The 16,762-nt window shown below is 42.6% G+C and overlaps 1 protein-coding gene and 1 long non-coding RNA gene across 5 annotated transcripts in view; one reads left to right on the forward strand and one right to left on the reverse strand.

Annotated features, from left to right (window-relative positions):
- LOC139027782 (uncharacterized) overlaps positions 1 to 16,762 on the reverse strand; it is a 663,342-nt gene that overhangs the window by 490,193 nt on the left and 156,387 nt on the right. The gene's annotated exons all lie outside the window — the stretch shown is intronic.
- Positions 1 to 16,762, forward strand: part of nrxn2a (neurexin 2a) — a 365,106-nt gene that overhangs the window by 115,625 nt on the left and 232,719 nt on the right. For all 4 annotated transcript variants that reach the window (XM_070443705.1, XM_070443701.1, XM_070443703.1 and 1 more), the window contains 1 exon segment: positions 6,852 to 7,153. In XM_070443705.1, the coding sequence (XP_070299806.1) occupies positions 6,852 to 7,153 (302 nt within the window).

Genomic DNA, 16,762 nt, shown 5'->3' on the forward strand with positions numbered 1-16,762 from the left:
TCTCTCTCTCTGTCATCTCTCTATAGTCTCTCTCTCTGTCGTACCTCTATCGTCTCTCTCTCTCTGTCGTCTCTCTCTCTGTCGTCTATCTGTAGTCTCTCTCTCTGTCGTATCTCTATAGTCTCTCTCTCTCTGTCGTATCTCTATAGTCTCTCTCTCTCTGTCGTCTCTCTATAGTATCTCTCTCTGCCGTCTCTCTCTATCGTCTCTCTGTCTATCATCTCTCTGTCTATCGTCTCTCTCTCTATTGTCTCTCTATCGTCTCGATCTCTCTCGTCTCTCTCTCTATCGCCTCTCTCTATCGTCTCTCTATCATCTCTCTCTCTATCGTCTCTATCATCTCTCTATATCTTCTCTCTGTCTATTGTCTCTCTGTCTATTGTCTCTCTCTCTCTATTGTCTCTCTATCGTCTCTCTCTCTATCGTCTCTCTTTTGTCTCTCTCTATTGTCTCTCTCTATTGTCTCTCTCTCTCTCTATCGTCTCTGTGTCTATCGTTTCTCTATTGTATCTCTCTCTATTGTCTCTTTCTCTATCGTCTCTCTCATCTCTCTCTCTCCCCTCTATCGTCTCTCTCTCCCTGTATCGTCTCTCTCTCTCCATTGTCTCTATCATCTATCTATTGTCTATCTTCTCTCTCGTCTCTCTATTGTCTCTCTCCCTCTCTGTTGTCTCTCTCTATCCTCTCTCGTCTCTCTATCGTCTCTCTCCCTCTCGTCTCTATCGTCTCTCTCCCTCTTGTCTCTCTATCCTCTTTCTATCGTCTCTCTCTATTGTCTCTCACTCCCTATTGTCTCTCTCTCTAGATCGTCGCTCTCTGTCTATCGTCTCTCTCTATCCTCTATCGTCTCTCTCTATCCTCTATCGTCTCTCTCTATCCTCTATCGTATCTCTCTCTCTATCGTCTCTCTTTCTCTATAGTCTCTCTCTTTCTCTATCGTCTCTCTCTCTTTCTCTATCGTCTCTCTCTCTGTCGACTCTCTCTCTATATCATATCTCTCTATCTTGTCTCTCTCTATCGTCTCTTTCTCTATCTTGTCTCTCTCTATTGTCTCTTTCTCTCTCTTGTCTCTCTATCCTCTCTCTCTATTGTCTCTCTCTGTCGTCTTTCTCTCTCTCAAAGGACTGTGTAGGAGGGGATATAGACAGACACAGACTGAAAGGGAGGGAGGGGTGTAGGGGGATAGAGAGCGGGGGGAGGGGGACGGTAGTGAGACAGAATGATGAATTGTAGCAGAGGCCACCCATGCGTAGTTGTCTGTGGTACTGTTCCTCAGATGCTGTGTAGTGCTAATTAAATTCCTCTTGTCACATGGGGTCACCAGACTTTAGCAGGCGACAAGTAGGATGGGAGACGGAGATAGAAGTACGATCCTTACAACGTGTCAAATGAGAAGACCGACGAGAGCCAGAGAAGGCTAATCCGAAGACAAAAGTTGTTGCCTTGGACTATGTTCTGATAGATATAGATGAAGGCTTGTATGTGGATGCCAACTGTCGTGTCTTTGGCATCATTAAAACTGAAGASTTATTTATCAAATAACTCTCTGTTGTTATTATTACGCGATTAAACTGATTAATCATGTAACTGTAATTAACTAGGAAGTCGGGGCACCAAGGAAAATATTCAGATTACAAAGTTATACTTTTCCTAATATAACTTTCAGATATTTTAATATCTGATCACTTAGTCTTCTGAWTAATTKATTATTATTTACCTCACGTTAGTCTCATTCCAAACGTCGTAAATTGTTGGTTATCTGCACGAACCCAGTCTTCACTATGAGTCATCCATACATCAATTGTCTTAAAATCATTTATTTACTAACTAAGTAATTCACAGAAATGCATCACACAAACATTGTAGGGGGATGTGCACTAGTGGGCTAAACCGGTATGGCGGCTTGTTAGACAGAGTGATAATTATAACAATTGAAATGCTAATCCTTTGCACATGAACGCTCACTCATTAGGCAACAATTGCAATCAACATATATACACTGCTCAAAAAAATAAAGGGAACACTTAAACAACACAATGTAACTCCAAGTCAATCACACTTCTGTGAAATCAAACTGTCCACTTAGGAAGCAACACTGATTGACAATAAATTTCACATGCTGTTGGTCAAATGGAATAGACAAAAGGTGGAAATTATAGGCAATTAGCAAGACACCCCCAAAAAAGGAGTGATTCTGCAGGTGGTGACCACAGACAACTTCTCAGTTCCTATGCTTCCTGGTTGATGTTTTGGTCACTTTTGAATGCTGGCGGTGCTCTCACTCTAGTGGTAGCATGAGACGGAGTCTACAACCCACACAAGTGGCTCAGGTAGTGCAGTTCATCCCAGGATGGCACATCAAATGCGAGCTGTGGCAAAAAGTTTGCGTGTTCTGTCAGCGTAGTGTCCAGAGCATGGAGGCCGCTACCAGGAGACAGGCCAGTACATCAGGAGACGTGGAGGAGGCCGTAGGAGGCAACAACCCAGCACAGGACCGCTACCTCCGCCTTTGTGCAAGGAGGTGCACTGCCAGAGCCCTGCAAAAATGACCTTCCAGCGGCCATTCGGAACATAGAAAAGGGCTGTCTCATGAAGCCAGGTCCTGTCTGGGCCCCTGGGTGCGTGCCAATGACTTAGTGAAACTTTTTAGGGAATTGGAGTTTCCTTCATTAAACAGTCCAAAATCACATTACACAATTTCACAAACAGTATCATCCTCACACATTCATCTTATACAACAATTAGATGTAAGCCTCATAACTGAGGCTATTATATAAACAGCGTTATGGTAATATGGCCGTATTGTCTCCCATGAGTTTCACAAAATTGTACCAAACGGACCAGTTCGTAGCTGGATTCATCACCAATCTTTTATACCTTCTCCAGAACATAAATGTTGTTCGGTTCTCCAGTTCTGTGAAGTGGAAGAAATTCCTTTGTTCTCTCTATGAAAACTCACTCTCTCTCTATACTGTGGCCATGAGGAGATAATCTCCTCCAGGAATTTACGACCTCTCTGACCACAGCAGCCTGGTTGTAGGAGACGGAGAGAGGGGGATGTGCTCGCTGTACCCAAAGAGGGCAACGTCATGACACAATCTTAAGACGTTATTCACTTTCGTGGTAGAGAGACATTAAGACAATGAGCAGCTCTCATTTTCATTGCGCTGTGTAGTAGTTAAATGTGGGTTCAGCTTTGCTGTAAATAGCAGCAGCAGTTGACTGAATCATACATTAGATCTGAAGAAGAGCGTTACCTGGGAGTTAGACTATTCAAGGTAAGAGCTGGCCTCCGCTTGATTGAATCCTGCACAAATCATCTAGATTCTAAATGACATTCGTAGGCTTCATGCTTGATGGATTCTCTCAAGTGATCAAATTAATGTAATTTTCCACTTGATAGTCTGTAGGACATCCACGTGCAGGAATGTTTTACATTTCATCAGATGGTGAATTTGAAAAGCAACATTGCATCTGATTGCACCCAACCATAACTTGATAGGATATGCTCCCGAGTGACGCAGCAGTCTAAGACACTGCATCTCAGTGCTAGAGGCGTCACTACAGACCCTGGTTCGATCCCGGGCTGTATCACAACCGTCCGTGATCTGGAGTCCCATAGGGCGGCGCACAATTGGCCCAGCYTTGTCCGGGTTAGATATATCCCTAGACATCTGTAGGACCCAGGAAGGTGATAGTGCTGCCGTGTGTGTCAGATGCATCATTAATATCTCATCCCCGTTGTCCATGGAAAAGCTACAGTAGTCAGTTCTCCCCTGAAGGAAATTCAAGGAATTTAATAAGAACTTTTAAACATGTGTAAGGAAAATGTTTGGCAGATATTATGGTGATATGATGGTGATGATATCTTCGTTGAGTGGTTCTTTGATATGTTCACCCATCCATTTTTGTGTCATAATTGGGAGAAATATACATAAAAAATATATATATATATATATTATTAACCTGTAATTACAGTATTCAAAGCTCCATTTCTTTTCTTTTTTTTTTGTTGTTGAAAACTCTGTTTATTAAGTTTTACACACACAGACAAGACAAAGCAATATAAATAATATACTCAACTAGAAAAAATACAAATAATACATTAAAAGAAAAAAAAAAGAGCTTTAATTTCAAGAAGCTTGAACAGTACAATGTATGTTTTACATTGTTATAATGTTGTATTGACTCCTGCTGCCTTCTTGGCCAGGTTCTCCCTTGTTAGTCTTTCACTGCAGTTGGCTAAATCAGGGTCTCACATATTGATTCTTGGTAGTCTTAAACAAATCTACTTGGAAACAAAAGTATACACCTCACACACATGGTTATGAGTTTAAAAAAGAAGACACTCGTACCATGCCAATATTACACGTTATATACATCACAGAAGACTGAAATATAACAAAACTGTTTGACAGTTTAATACACTTTATTAATTATGAAAAGTATTAGGGCTACATAGTCTCAGTGGGACTTTCCTGATTAACTTCTCTGGGGCAGGTGGGACGCAAACGTCCCACCGGCCAATAGCCAGGGAAAATACAGCGCGCCATATTCAAATAACATGATATAAAAATCTAACTTTCATTAAATCACACATGTAAGATACCAAATTAAAGCTACACTCGTTGTGAAATCCGCCAACATGTCAGATTTCAAAAAAGCTTTTCGGCGAAAGCATAAGCAGCTATTATCTGATATAGCACAACATCAACAAAGAGAATAGCATAATTCAACACTGCAGCATGACACAAAACGCAGTAAAATAAAATATAAATCATGCCTTTTGACGAAAATCTTCTTGTTGCACTCCAATATGTCCCATATAAACATCACAAATGTCCTTTTGTTTCGATTAATTCCGTCGGATATATATCCAAAATGTCAATTTATTTGGACCGTTTCATCCAGAAAAACACAGCTTCCAACTTTCGCCAATCACTACAAAATATATCAAAAGTTACATGTAAACTTTACCAAAACATTTCAAACTACTTTGGTAATACAACGTAGTATTTTTAAATGTTAATAATCGATCAATTTGAAGACGGATGATCTGTTCAATACAAAAAGACAACAAACTAACGCAACTTTTTTCGTAACGTGACTCTCTCAAAAATTACTTCATGTGACCCTCATTTACGATAGCCCTACTTCTTCACTACACAAAGGAATAACCTCAACCGATTTCACAGGTCTGGTGACATCCAGTGGAAGCGGTAGGAACTGCAAGCAAGTCCATTAGAAATCTGGTGTCTCTAAAAAAAACGAATTGAAAAGACAGTGACATCAAAAAATACAAATTCTGAAGGTTTGTCTTCAGGGTTTTGCCTGCTACATAAATTCTGTATTCTCACAGACATGATTTCAAACAGTTTTAAAACTTCAGAGTGTTTTCTATCCAAATCTACTAATAATATGCATATCTTATATTCTGGTGAGTAGCAAGCAGTTGAATTTTGGCATGTTATTTTTCCGAAAGTAAAATGCTGCCCCTGCCTCAAGAAGTTTTAAAGGTTAATTAAAATGAAAAAAAATAGCTGACGATAACACTAGCTGACAATATCTTAGCTGACGATAACACTAGTCGACGATAAACACTACGAGCTGACGATCTCCCTAGCTGACGATCTCTCTAGCTGACGATCTCTCTAGCTGACGATCTCGCCTAGGCTTGACGGATAACGCTAGATGACGATCTCCGCTAGATGACATCTCGCTAGCTGACGATCTCGCTAGCTGACGATCTTCGCTAGCTGACGACTCTCCTAGCTGACGATAACTCTAGCTGACGCGTACGTAGATGACGATCTCGCTAGCTGACGAATCTCGCTAGCTGACGATCTCCCTAGCTCGACATACTCCCTAGCTGAATCATCTCGCTAGCTGAATGATCTCTCTAGCTGAGATTCTCGACTAGCTGACGATTCTTCTAGCTGAATAATCTCTCTAGCTGAATATCTCTCTAGCTGAATATCTCCCTAGCTGACGATAACGCTAGATGACGATCTCGCAGCTGACGATCTCGCTAGCTGACGATCTCCCTAGGCTGACGATATCTCTAGCTGACGATCTCGCTAGCTGTAACGATCTCGCTAGCTGACGATCTCTGCTAGCTGACGATCTCTTCTAGCCTGACGTATCTTCTCTAGCTGACGATCTCGCTAGCTGACGATCTCGCTAGCTGACGATCTCCCTAGCTGACGATATCTCTAGCTGACGATCTCGCTAGCTGACGATCTCGCTAGCTGACGATCTCGCTAGCTGACGATCTCGCTAGCTGACGATCTCTCTAGCTGACGATCTCTCTAGCTGACGATCTCTCTAGCTGACGATCTCTCTAGCTGACGATCTCCCTAGCTGACGAAAACTCTAGCTGACGATCTCGCTAGATGACGATCTCGCTAGCTGACGATCTCGCTAGCTGACAATCTCGCTAGCTGACAATCTCGCTAGCTGACAATCTCGCTAGCTGAATATCTCGCTAGCTGAATATCTCTCTAGCTGAATATCTCTCTAGCTGAATATCTCTCTAGCTGAATAACTCTCTAGCTGACGATAACGCTAGCTGACGATAACGCTAGATGACGATCTCGCTAGCTGATGATCTCGCTAGCTGACGATAACACTAGCTGACAATATCAATGGTTGTGATAACAATAGCTGATAATAACAATAGCTGTGATAACAATAGCTGATGTTTCAGAAATTATCATTCTTGAACTGCATTGTTGGTTAAGGGCTTGTTAGTTAGCATTTCACGGTAAGGTCTACACCTGCTGTATTCTACGCATGTGACAAATAGCTTTTGATTTTGATTTTGACAGCCTTCTCTCCATCTCTCACCACAGCAAAAGAGGAGTCGGTTGCCACCTACAAAGGCAACGAGTTCTTCAGCTATGACTTATCTCAGATGCCCATCCAGAGCAAACTGGACGAGATCACTCTGTCCTTTCGCACGCTGCAGAGGAACGGCCTCCTTCTCCACACCGGGAAGTCAGCTGACTATGTCAACCTATCCCTGAGGAGCGGTGCTGTGTGGCTGGTCATCAACCTGGGCTCAGGGGCCTTCGAGGCCCTTGTGGAGCCCTCCAACGGCAAGTTCAACGACAATGCCTGGCACGAAGTGCGCATCACACGCAACCTGCGCCAGGTACAGTACTGTACACCCCCTCTCTGTGCTTCTTCCTGCGCTCAGCAGTAGATCTAGCATTATTACAGGAAGATTTTCATTTTCTATTTGAAGAGGGTGTGATAGTAACATTATTTAGCTTCCAGTTGTTGTGAATGCATATCCATCATGGGCATCCAAGGGAGACCAGTTATAATGTCAGTTTGTGATTGAATTATATTCACTGTGTTAATTTATCCCTCAGGACTGAAAAACAAAGATGTTTTAGGCTACCCTTTTCTGATTTAGCCCTCAATTTATCTTTATCAGTCCCATGCCAAACTCCAGTGACTCGTACCCCAAGTGTGAAAGTCTTTAGGGTACGTTGAGTAAATGTGCCTCACATATGCTGTAGTAATCCATTCTTATTCTCTACGGCAGTCGATACACAATCTTGTTCTTTTCAATTCAGTTCAGAGTAAAATGAATCAATGACACATTTTTGTCTGTCTCAACATTTTTTCTCCATAGGTGAAACATGTTGATGCAGTGTGATGTTCCTCCCTGTGTGACTAGTGTTGAGGTGTATATTGTTGTGGCTGAATTGACTTGGAATGTGTTGATTGATTTCTGAGTCAGTCTCATTGAGTCGCCACAGTATAGGCCTACTAGTAACCAATATGATTTGTTCATGTATTGAAGTTGCTTTTATAATTCCATGTTTTTAACATAATATATTTTACTTTACCTTAATGCGTATAATGCTGTCAGTGAATTTATCCTGAGGAAGGATTCTACCAATTTTTACGAGCTAAGGATATAGCTGATGAGTGGTCCATATTTAGCTAGATCAGATCTATCCTCTAGGMTTGAATTATAAAAAAACGTTTATCTTTTAAAGAATACAGTCATGTATTTCACAACACATTTCTGTGCTAGCTTTACACCCTGTCAAGTTTAGTCAGTGCCATGCTCTCCTACTAACCCTGGTCCTGCCTGCTTTCCCCTCCCATGCGTTATTTGTAACTTATTTTGTACATCATGTTTCTGCAACTGTATCTTATGGCAAAAAAAGAGCTTCTGGATATCAGAACAGCGATCACTCACCTCGGATTAGACAAAGATTTCTTTGTCTAAAGACGACGCACAAGACATTCTCCAAATACCCCACAGGACCGACATCCCCGTTATTTACAAGAGGAAGCGACGCAGGTACAGGGGACAAGGAGCCGGATGCCTGGTCAGGACCCGGAGAAGGCGACTGGGAAAGCTGCTGTTACCGTCAATACTACTCGCCAACGTGCAATCATTGGACAATAAATTAGARGAGGTACGATCATGAATATACTATCAACGGGACATCAAAAACTGTAATATCCTATGTTTCATGGAATCGTGGCTGAATGACAACATGGATATTCAGCTAGCGGGATACACGTTGCACCGGCAAGATAGAACAGCACACTCCGGTAAYACGAGGGGGGGCGGTCTGTGCATATTTGTAAACAACAGCTGGTGCACGAAATCTAAGGAAGTCTCTAGATTTTGCTCGCCTGAAGTAGAGTACATTGTGATAAATTGCAGGCCACACTACTTGCCTAGAGAGTTTTCAGCTATACTTTTCGTGGCTGTTTATTTACCACCACAGAAAGATGCTGGCACTGAGACCGCACTCAGTCAGCTGTATAAGGAAATAAACAAACAAGAAACCACTCACCCAGAGGCGGCGCTCCTAGTGGCCGGAGACTTTAATGCAGGGAAACTTAAATCAGTTTTACCAAATCTCTATCAGCATGTTAAATGTGCAACCAGAGGGAAAACAATTCTAGATCACCTGTACTCCACACACAGAGACGCGTACAAAGCTCTCTCTCGCCCTCCATTTGGTAAATCCGACCACAACTCTATCCTCCCGATTCCTGCTTACAAGCAAAAATTAAAGCAGGAAGCACAAGTGACTCGGTCTATAAAAAAGTGGTCAGATGAAGCAGATGCTAAACTACAGGACTGTTTTGCTGTCACAGACTGGAACATGTTCCGGGATTCTTCCGATGGCATTGAGGAGTAGACCACACCGCACCGCTTTCAAGGTGCGGGACTCTAACCCGGAAGCTTACAAGAAATCCCGCTATGCCCTGCGACGAACCATCAAACAGGCAAAGCGTCAATACAGGGCTAAGATTGAATCATACTATACCGGCTCCGACGCTCGTCTTATGTGGCAGGGGTTGCAAACTATTACAGACTACAAAGGGAAGCACAGCTGTGAGCTGCCCAGTGGCACGAGCCTACCAGACGAGCTAAATCACTTCTATGCTCGCTTCGAGGCAAGCAACACTGAGGCATGCATGAGAGCATCAGCTGTTCCGGACGACTGTGTGATCACGTTCTCCATAGCCGACATGAGTAAGACCTTTAAACAGGTCAACATACACAAGGCTGCGGGGCCAGACGGATTACCAGGACGTGTGCTCCGGGCATGTGCTGACCAACTGGCAGGTGTCTTCTCTGACATTTTCAACATGTCCCTGATTGAGTCTGTAATACCAGCATGTTTTAAGCAGACCACCATAGTCCATGTGCCCAAGAACACAAAGGCAACCTGCCTAAATGACTACCAACCCATAGCACTCACGTCTGTAGCCATGAAGTGCTTTGAAAGGCTACTCATGGCTCACATCAACACCATCATCCCAGAAACCCTAGACCCACTCCAATTTGCATACCGCCCCAACAGATCCACAGATGATACAATATCTATTGCACTCCACACTGCCCTTTCCCACCTGGACAAAAGGAACACCTATGTGAGAATGCTATTCATTGACTACAGCTCAGCATTCAACACCATAGTGCCCTCAAAGCTCATCACTAAACTGAGGACTCTGGGACTAAACACCTCCCTCTGCAACTGGATCCTGTACTTCCTGACGGGTCGCCCCCAGGTGGTGAGGGTAGGTAGCAACACATCTGCCACGCTGATCCTCAACACTGGAGCTCCACAGGGGTGCGTGCACAGTGCCCTCCTGTACTCCCTGTTCACCCACGACTGCATGGCCAGGCACGACTCCAACACTGAGTTTGCAGACGACACAGCAGTGGTAGGCCTGATTACAGACAACGACGAGACAGCCTATAGGGAGGAGGTCAGAGACCTGGCCGTGTGGTGCCAGAATAACAACCTATCCCTCAACGTAGCCAAGACTAAGGAGAAGTTTGTGGACTACAGGAAAAGGAGGACCGAGCACCAAGACAGTCGTGAAGAGGGCACGACAAAGCCTATTCCCCCWCAGGAAACAAAAAAAGATTTGGCATGGGTACTGAGATCCTCAAAAGGTTCTACAGCTGCAACATGGAGAGCATCCTGACCTGTTGCATCACTGCCTGTTATGGCAATTGCTCGGCCTCTGACCGCAAGGCACTACAGAGGGTAGTGCGTACGGCCGAGTACATCACTGGGGCTAAGCTGCCTGCCATCCAGGACCTCTACACCAGGTGGTGTCAGAGGAAGGCCCTAAAAATTGTCAAAGACCCCAGCCACCCCAGTCATAGACTGTTCTCTCTACTACCGCATGGCAAGTGGTACAAGAGTGCCAAGTCTAGGACAAAAAGGCTTCGCAACAGTTTTTACCCCCAAGCCATAAGACTCCTGAACAGGTAATCAAATGGCTACCCGGACTATTTACATTGTGTGTGTCCCCCCCCCTTTTTACGCTGCTGCTACTCTCTGTTTATCATATATGCATAGTCACTTTAACTATACATTCATGTACATACTACCTCAATTGGGCCAACCAACCAGGGCTTCCGCACATTGCATTGTGTCCCACCACCCGCCAACCCCTCTTTTACACTACTGCTACTCTCTGTTCATCATATATGCATAGTCACTTTAACCATATCTACATGTACAAACTACCTCAATCAGCCTGACTAACCGGTGTCTGTATGTAGCCTCGCTACTTTTATAGCCTCGCTACTGTATATAGCCTGTCTTTTTACTGTTGTTTTATTTCTTTACCTACCTATTGTTCACCTAATACCTTTTTTGCACTATTGGTTAGAGCCTGTGAGTAAGCATTTCACTGTAAGTTCTACACCTGTTGTATTCAGCGCACGTGACAAATAAACTTTGATTTGATTTGAAACCTGTCTACAGGTGTAGGATCTTAATTTGATCACCCTGTTGCAGGAGAACTTTCCTGCAATGCAGGATGTTTTTAACGTGTAGTGTATTTGAGGTTTAAAAAGGCTTCTGAAGTTCCCACTGTTATTTTCCCTCACAAAAAATGTATCAAACCCTACATTAATTATAATCCACATAATAATTCACATTTCCATTTCTGCAGGATAATTTTCTTGTTGTAGCAAACTGTCTCAAATTAAGATCCTACATCAAATCAAATGTATTTATCAAATCATCCTACACTGACTGCACATTGTATGGCTATTTAATATGCTGACTCTGTCTTCTATACTAACTAAGATACACTACCGGTCAAATGTTTTAGAACACCTACTCACCTACTCAAGGGTTTTTCTTTATTTTCATTAATTTCTACATTGTAGAATAATAGTGAACACATCAAAATTACAAAATAACACATATGGAATCATCTAGTAACCAAAAAAGTGTTTTTACAAATAGCCACCCTTTACCTTGATGACAGCTTTGCACACTCTTGGCATTCTCTCAACCAGCTTCATGAGGTAGTCACCTGGAATGCATTTCGATTAACAGTAATTAACTTAAAAGTTAATTTGTGGAATTTKTTTTCTTCTTAATGTGTTTAAGCCTATCAGTTGCGTTGTGACAAGGTAGGGGGGGTATACAGAAGATGGCGCTGTTTGGTAAAAGACCGTGTTATGACAAGAACAGCTCACATAAGAAAAGAGAAACGACAGTCCATCACTACTTTAAGACATGAAGGTCAGTCAATACGGAAAAGTGCAGTCGCAAAAACCATCAAGCGCTATGATGAAACTGGCTCTCATGAGGACCACCACAGGAATGGAAGACCCAGAGTTACCTCTGCTGCAGAGGATAAGTTCATTAGAGTTTGCAGCCCAAATAAATGCTTCACAGAGTTCAAGGAACAGACACATCCACTGTTCAGAGGATACTGTGTGATCAGGCCTTCATGGTCAAATTGCTGCAAAGAAACCACTACTAAAGGACACCAATAATAAGAAGAGACTTGCTTGGGCCAAGAAACAAGAGCAATGGACATTAGACAGGTGTAAATTTGTCCTGTGGTCTGAAGTGCAAATTTGAGCTTTTTGGTTCCAACCGCCGTGTCTGTGAGACTCGGTGTGGGTGAACGGATGATCTCTGCATGTGTATTTCCCACCGTAAAGCATGGAGGAGGAGGTGTGACTGTGTGGGGGTGCTTTGCTGGTGACACTGTGATTTATTTAGAATTCAAGGCACACTTAACAATCATGGCTACCACAGCGTTCTGCAGCGATACGCCATCCCATCTGGTTTGGGCTTAGTGGGACTATCATTTGTTTTCAACAGGATAATGACCCAAAACACACCTCCAGGCTGTGTAAGGGCTCTTTGACCAAGAAGGAGAGTGATGGAGTGCTGCATCAGATGACCTGGCGTTGTTTAACATTTTCAGCTTTTCATTGCTTTTTATTTAGTGGAGCTTTTATTTTATCTCTCAAATTAAATTTCCACTCAATTTTGATTCGTATTATTGGTATCATTTTGAATGAAGGCCAAACTATACGTTGACTGTTACCTTACAAAGGGATGTATACACATATCAGGCATTTTATTGGTGTTTTCTAGAGCGCTAGTGTGCTTTGTTGACTTTACCATCTGCCATTTCTTTCTCCTCCCCTTTCTGATGAAGCACCCAGCTATTGAACATGCTATGGTAAACATTATATGATAGTCGGCATATGAATTTGTTTAGTTTGGTTTGCCTGTTATTTTTCACAATATCTCTTCCTTTTTTTGCTTTTACTCTCTAGAATGAACAAGTTACAAAATTGTCAACAATCATTCCACTAGTGTCATCAGTGTTTTTAAGTCACTGTAACAGATATCTTTGTCATCTAGAATTCACGTCTATCGCTGTCTCAGAAGTCAGAACTAGGCCTCCCGAGTGGTGCCGCAGTCTAAACCATTGCATCGCAGTGCTTAAGGCGTCARTACAGACCCGGGTTCAATCCCATGCTGTGTCACAGCCGGCCATGACCGGGAGGCCCATGAGGTGGCGTACAATTGGCCCAGCYTTGTCCGGGTTAGGGGAGGGTTTGGCCGGCCGGGATGCCCTTGTCCCATCACYCTCTAGCAACTCCTTGTGGCGGACGCCAGTTGTACAATGTTTCCTCCGACACATTGATGCGACTGGCTTCCGGGTTAAGCAAGTAGTGTGTCAAGAAGCAGTGCGGCTTGACAGGGTCGTGTTTCGGAGGACGCATGGCTCTCGACCTTAGCCTCTCCCGAGTCCGCACAGGAGTTGCAGCGATGGGACAAGACTGTAACTACCAATTTGGATATCACGAAATTGGGGAGAAAAAGGGGTAAAAGTACAAAAAAACTGAATAATAAATAAGAAGTCAGAACTAGAGAATTCGGTTTAGAATAGGTCCATTGTGGCTAACAGGAAGAACAAGTATACATATTTCCTATAGTAGGTATCAATGAAGTGTCAGGCACTGTGAAACAGTATTAATCAGAGAGAGAGACTTTAGTAAAAAAAAAAAAAACTTCAAAGCTTCACTTCCCTTTCGCCTTATAATCCTAACGTAGGATATAAATATGGAGACAGGTAGATCCATGTAGTTTATTTTTGGTTTGTCTTTTATTCATTCTGTTGCCTCCACAAACATCAACTGTACATAGTAGAAATCTACACCCTCTCTTAGTGTGATTTTCTCTTTCCATTTGACTTTATGTGAATAGCCCTTGATGGGTTATTACAACAAATAAAGCAACTTTTATTCAAGCCTTCGGAAAGTATTCAGACCCCATTACTTTTTCAACACTTTGTTACGTTACAGCCTTATTCTAAAATGGATTAAACAAATAAAATCCTCATCAATCTACACACAATACCATAATGGCAAAGGATGTTTGCTAATTTAAAATAAAATGGAAATATCACATTTACATAAGTATTCAGACCCTTAACTCAATACTTTGTTGAAGCACCTTTGGCAGTGATTACAGCTTCAAGTCTTCATGGGTATGACGCTACAAGCTTGGCACACCTGTATTTGTGGAGTTTCTCCCATTCTTCTCTGCAGGTCCTCTCAAGCTCMGTCAGGTTGGATGGGGAGCGTTGCTGCACAACTATTTTCAGGTCTCTGCAGAGATGTTCGATTGGGTTCAAGTCTCGGCTCTGGCTGGGCTACTCAAGGACATTCAGAGTCTTGTTCCGAAGCCACTCCTGCATTGTCTTGGCTGTGTGCTTAGGGTTGTTGTCCTGTTGGTAGGTGAACCTTCGCCCCAGTCTGAGGTGCTGATTGCTCTGGAGCAGGTTTTCATCAAAGATCTCTCTCTGTACTTTGCTCTGTTCATCTTTGCCTTGATCCTGACTAGTCTCCCAGTCCCTGCCGCTGAAAAATATCCCCACAGCCTGATGCTGCCACCACCATGCTTCACCGTAGGGATGATGCCAGGTTTCCTCCAGATGTGACGATTGGCAGTACATCTTGGTATTATAAGACCAGAGAATCTTGTTTCTCATGGTCTAAGAGTTTTTTAAGTGCCTTTTGGAAAACTCCAAGCGGGCTGTCATGTGCCTTTTTACTGAGGAGTGGCTTCCGTCTGGCCACTCTACCATAAAGGCCTGATTGGTGGAGTGCTGCAGAGATGGTTGTCCTTCTTGAATGTTCTTCCATCTCATCAGAGGAACTCTAGTGCTTTGTCAGAGTGACCATCGGAATCTTGGTCACCTCCTTAACCAAGGCCCTTCTCCCCCGATTGCTCAGTTTGGGCAGGCGGCCAGCTCTAGGAAGAGGGTTCCAAACCTCTTCCATTTAAGAATGATGGAGGCCACTGTGTTATTGGGGACCTTCAATGCTGCAGACATTTTATAGTATCCTTCCCCAGATCTGTGCCTCGACACAATCCTGTCTCGGAGCTCTACGGACAATTCCTTCGACCTCATCGGTTGGTTTTTGCTGTGACATACACTGTCAACTGTGGGACCTTATATASACAGGTGTGTGCCTTTCCAAATCATGTCTAATCAATTGAATTTACCACACGAGGACTCCAATCAGGTTGTAGAAACATCTCAAGGATGATCAATGGAAACAGGATGCATCTGAGCTCAATTTCAAGTCTCATAGCAAAGGGTCTGAATACTTATGTAAATAAGATATTTCAGTTAGGGATAGGAGTCCCAGATGCTAATAAATGCATATTATTATTACTATTGGATAGAAAACACTCTGAAGTTTCTAAAACTGTTTGAATTATGTCTGTGAGTATAACAGAACTCATATGGCAGGCAAACTTCCAAACAGGAAGTGGAAATTCTGAGGCTGGTGTTTTTTCTACTCATCGCCTATTCAAATCACAGGAAGATATGGATTTGTTTGCACTTCCTACGCCTTCCACTAGATGTCATCAGTCGGTAGAACGTTGAATGAAGTGTATACTGTGATGTGGGACCGGGTGGGAGGTGTTTCAGTCAGTGGTCTGGCAMATTGCCAGTTCCTGGTCATGCGCATTCCTCATGATATCGCCTTGCGTTCCATAACTTTTACAGACACGAAGGAATGCTCCGGTTGGAACTTTATTGGATATATATGATAACAACATCCTGAAGATTGATTCTCTACTTAGTTTGACAAGTTTATTCGACCTGTGATATAACTTTTTGAAGTTTTCGTCCGACGTTATGCGTCACTTGCACGAGCGTTTGGATATGTGTACTAAACGCACTAGCAAAAGTAGCTATTTGGACATAAATAATTGACATTATCGAACAAAACAACAATTTATTGTCGAACTAGGATTCCTGGGAATGCATTCTGATGAAGATAATCAAAGGTAAGGGAATATTTATGATGTAATTTCGTATTTCTGTTGACTCCAACATGGCGGAGAAATGTTATTTATATTTGAGCGCCGTCTCAGATTATTGCATGGTGTGCTTTTTCAGTAAAGTTTTTTTGAAATCTGACACAGCGGTTGCATTAAGAACAAGTGTATCTTTAATTATATGTAAAACATGTATCTTTCATCAAAGTGTATGATGAGTATTTCTGTTATTTGACGTGGCCCTCTGCAATTTCTCCGGATATTTTGGAGGCATTTCTGAACATGGCGCCAATGTAAACTAAGATTTTTGGATATAAATATGCACATTATCGAACAAAAAATACATGTATTGTGTAACATGATGTCCTATGAGTGTCATCTGATGAAGATCATCAAAGGTTAGTGATTCATTTTATCTRTATTTCGGTTTTTGTGACTCCTATCTTTGGCTGGGAAAATGGCTGTGTGTTTTTTGAACTTGGTGGTGATCTAACATAATCATATGTTGTGTTTTCGCTGTAAAGCATTTTTTAAATCGGACACGATGGGTAGATTAACAAGATGTTTATCTTTCATTTGCTGTATTGGACTTGTTAATGTGTGAAAGTTACATATTTCAAAAAAATATTTTTGAATTT

The sequence above is a fragment of the Salvelinus sp. IW2-2015 genome, linkage group LG5 (assembly GCF_002910315.2).
Source record: "Salvelinus sp. IW2-2015 linkage group LG5, ASM291031v2, whole genome shotgun sequence".
In the NCBI taxonomy this organism is placed as follows: Eukaryota; Metazoa; Chordata; class Actinopteri; order Salmoniformes; family Salmonidae; genus Salvelinus; species Salvelinus sp. IW2-2015.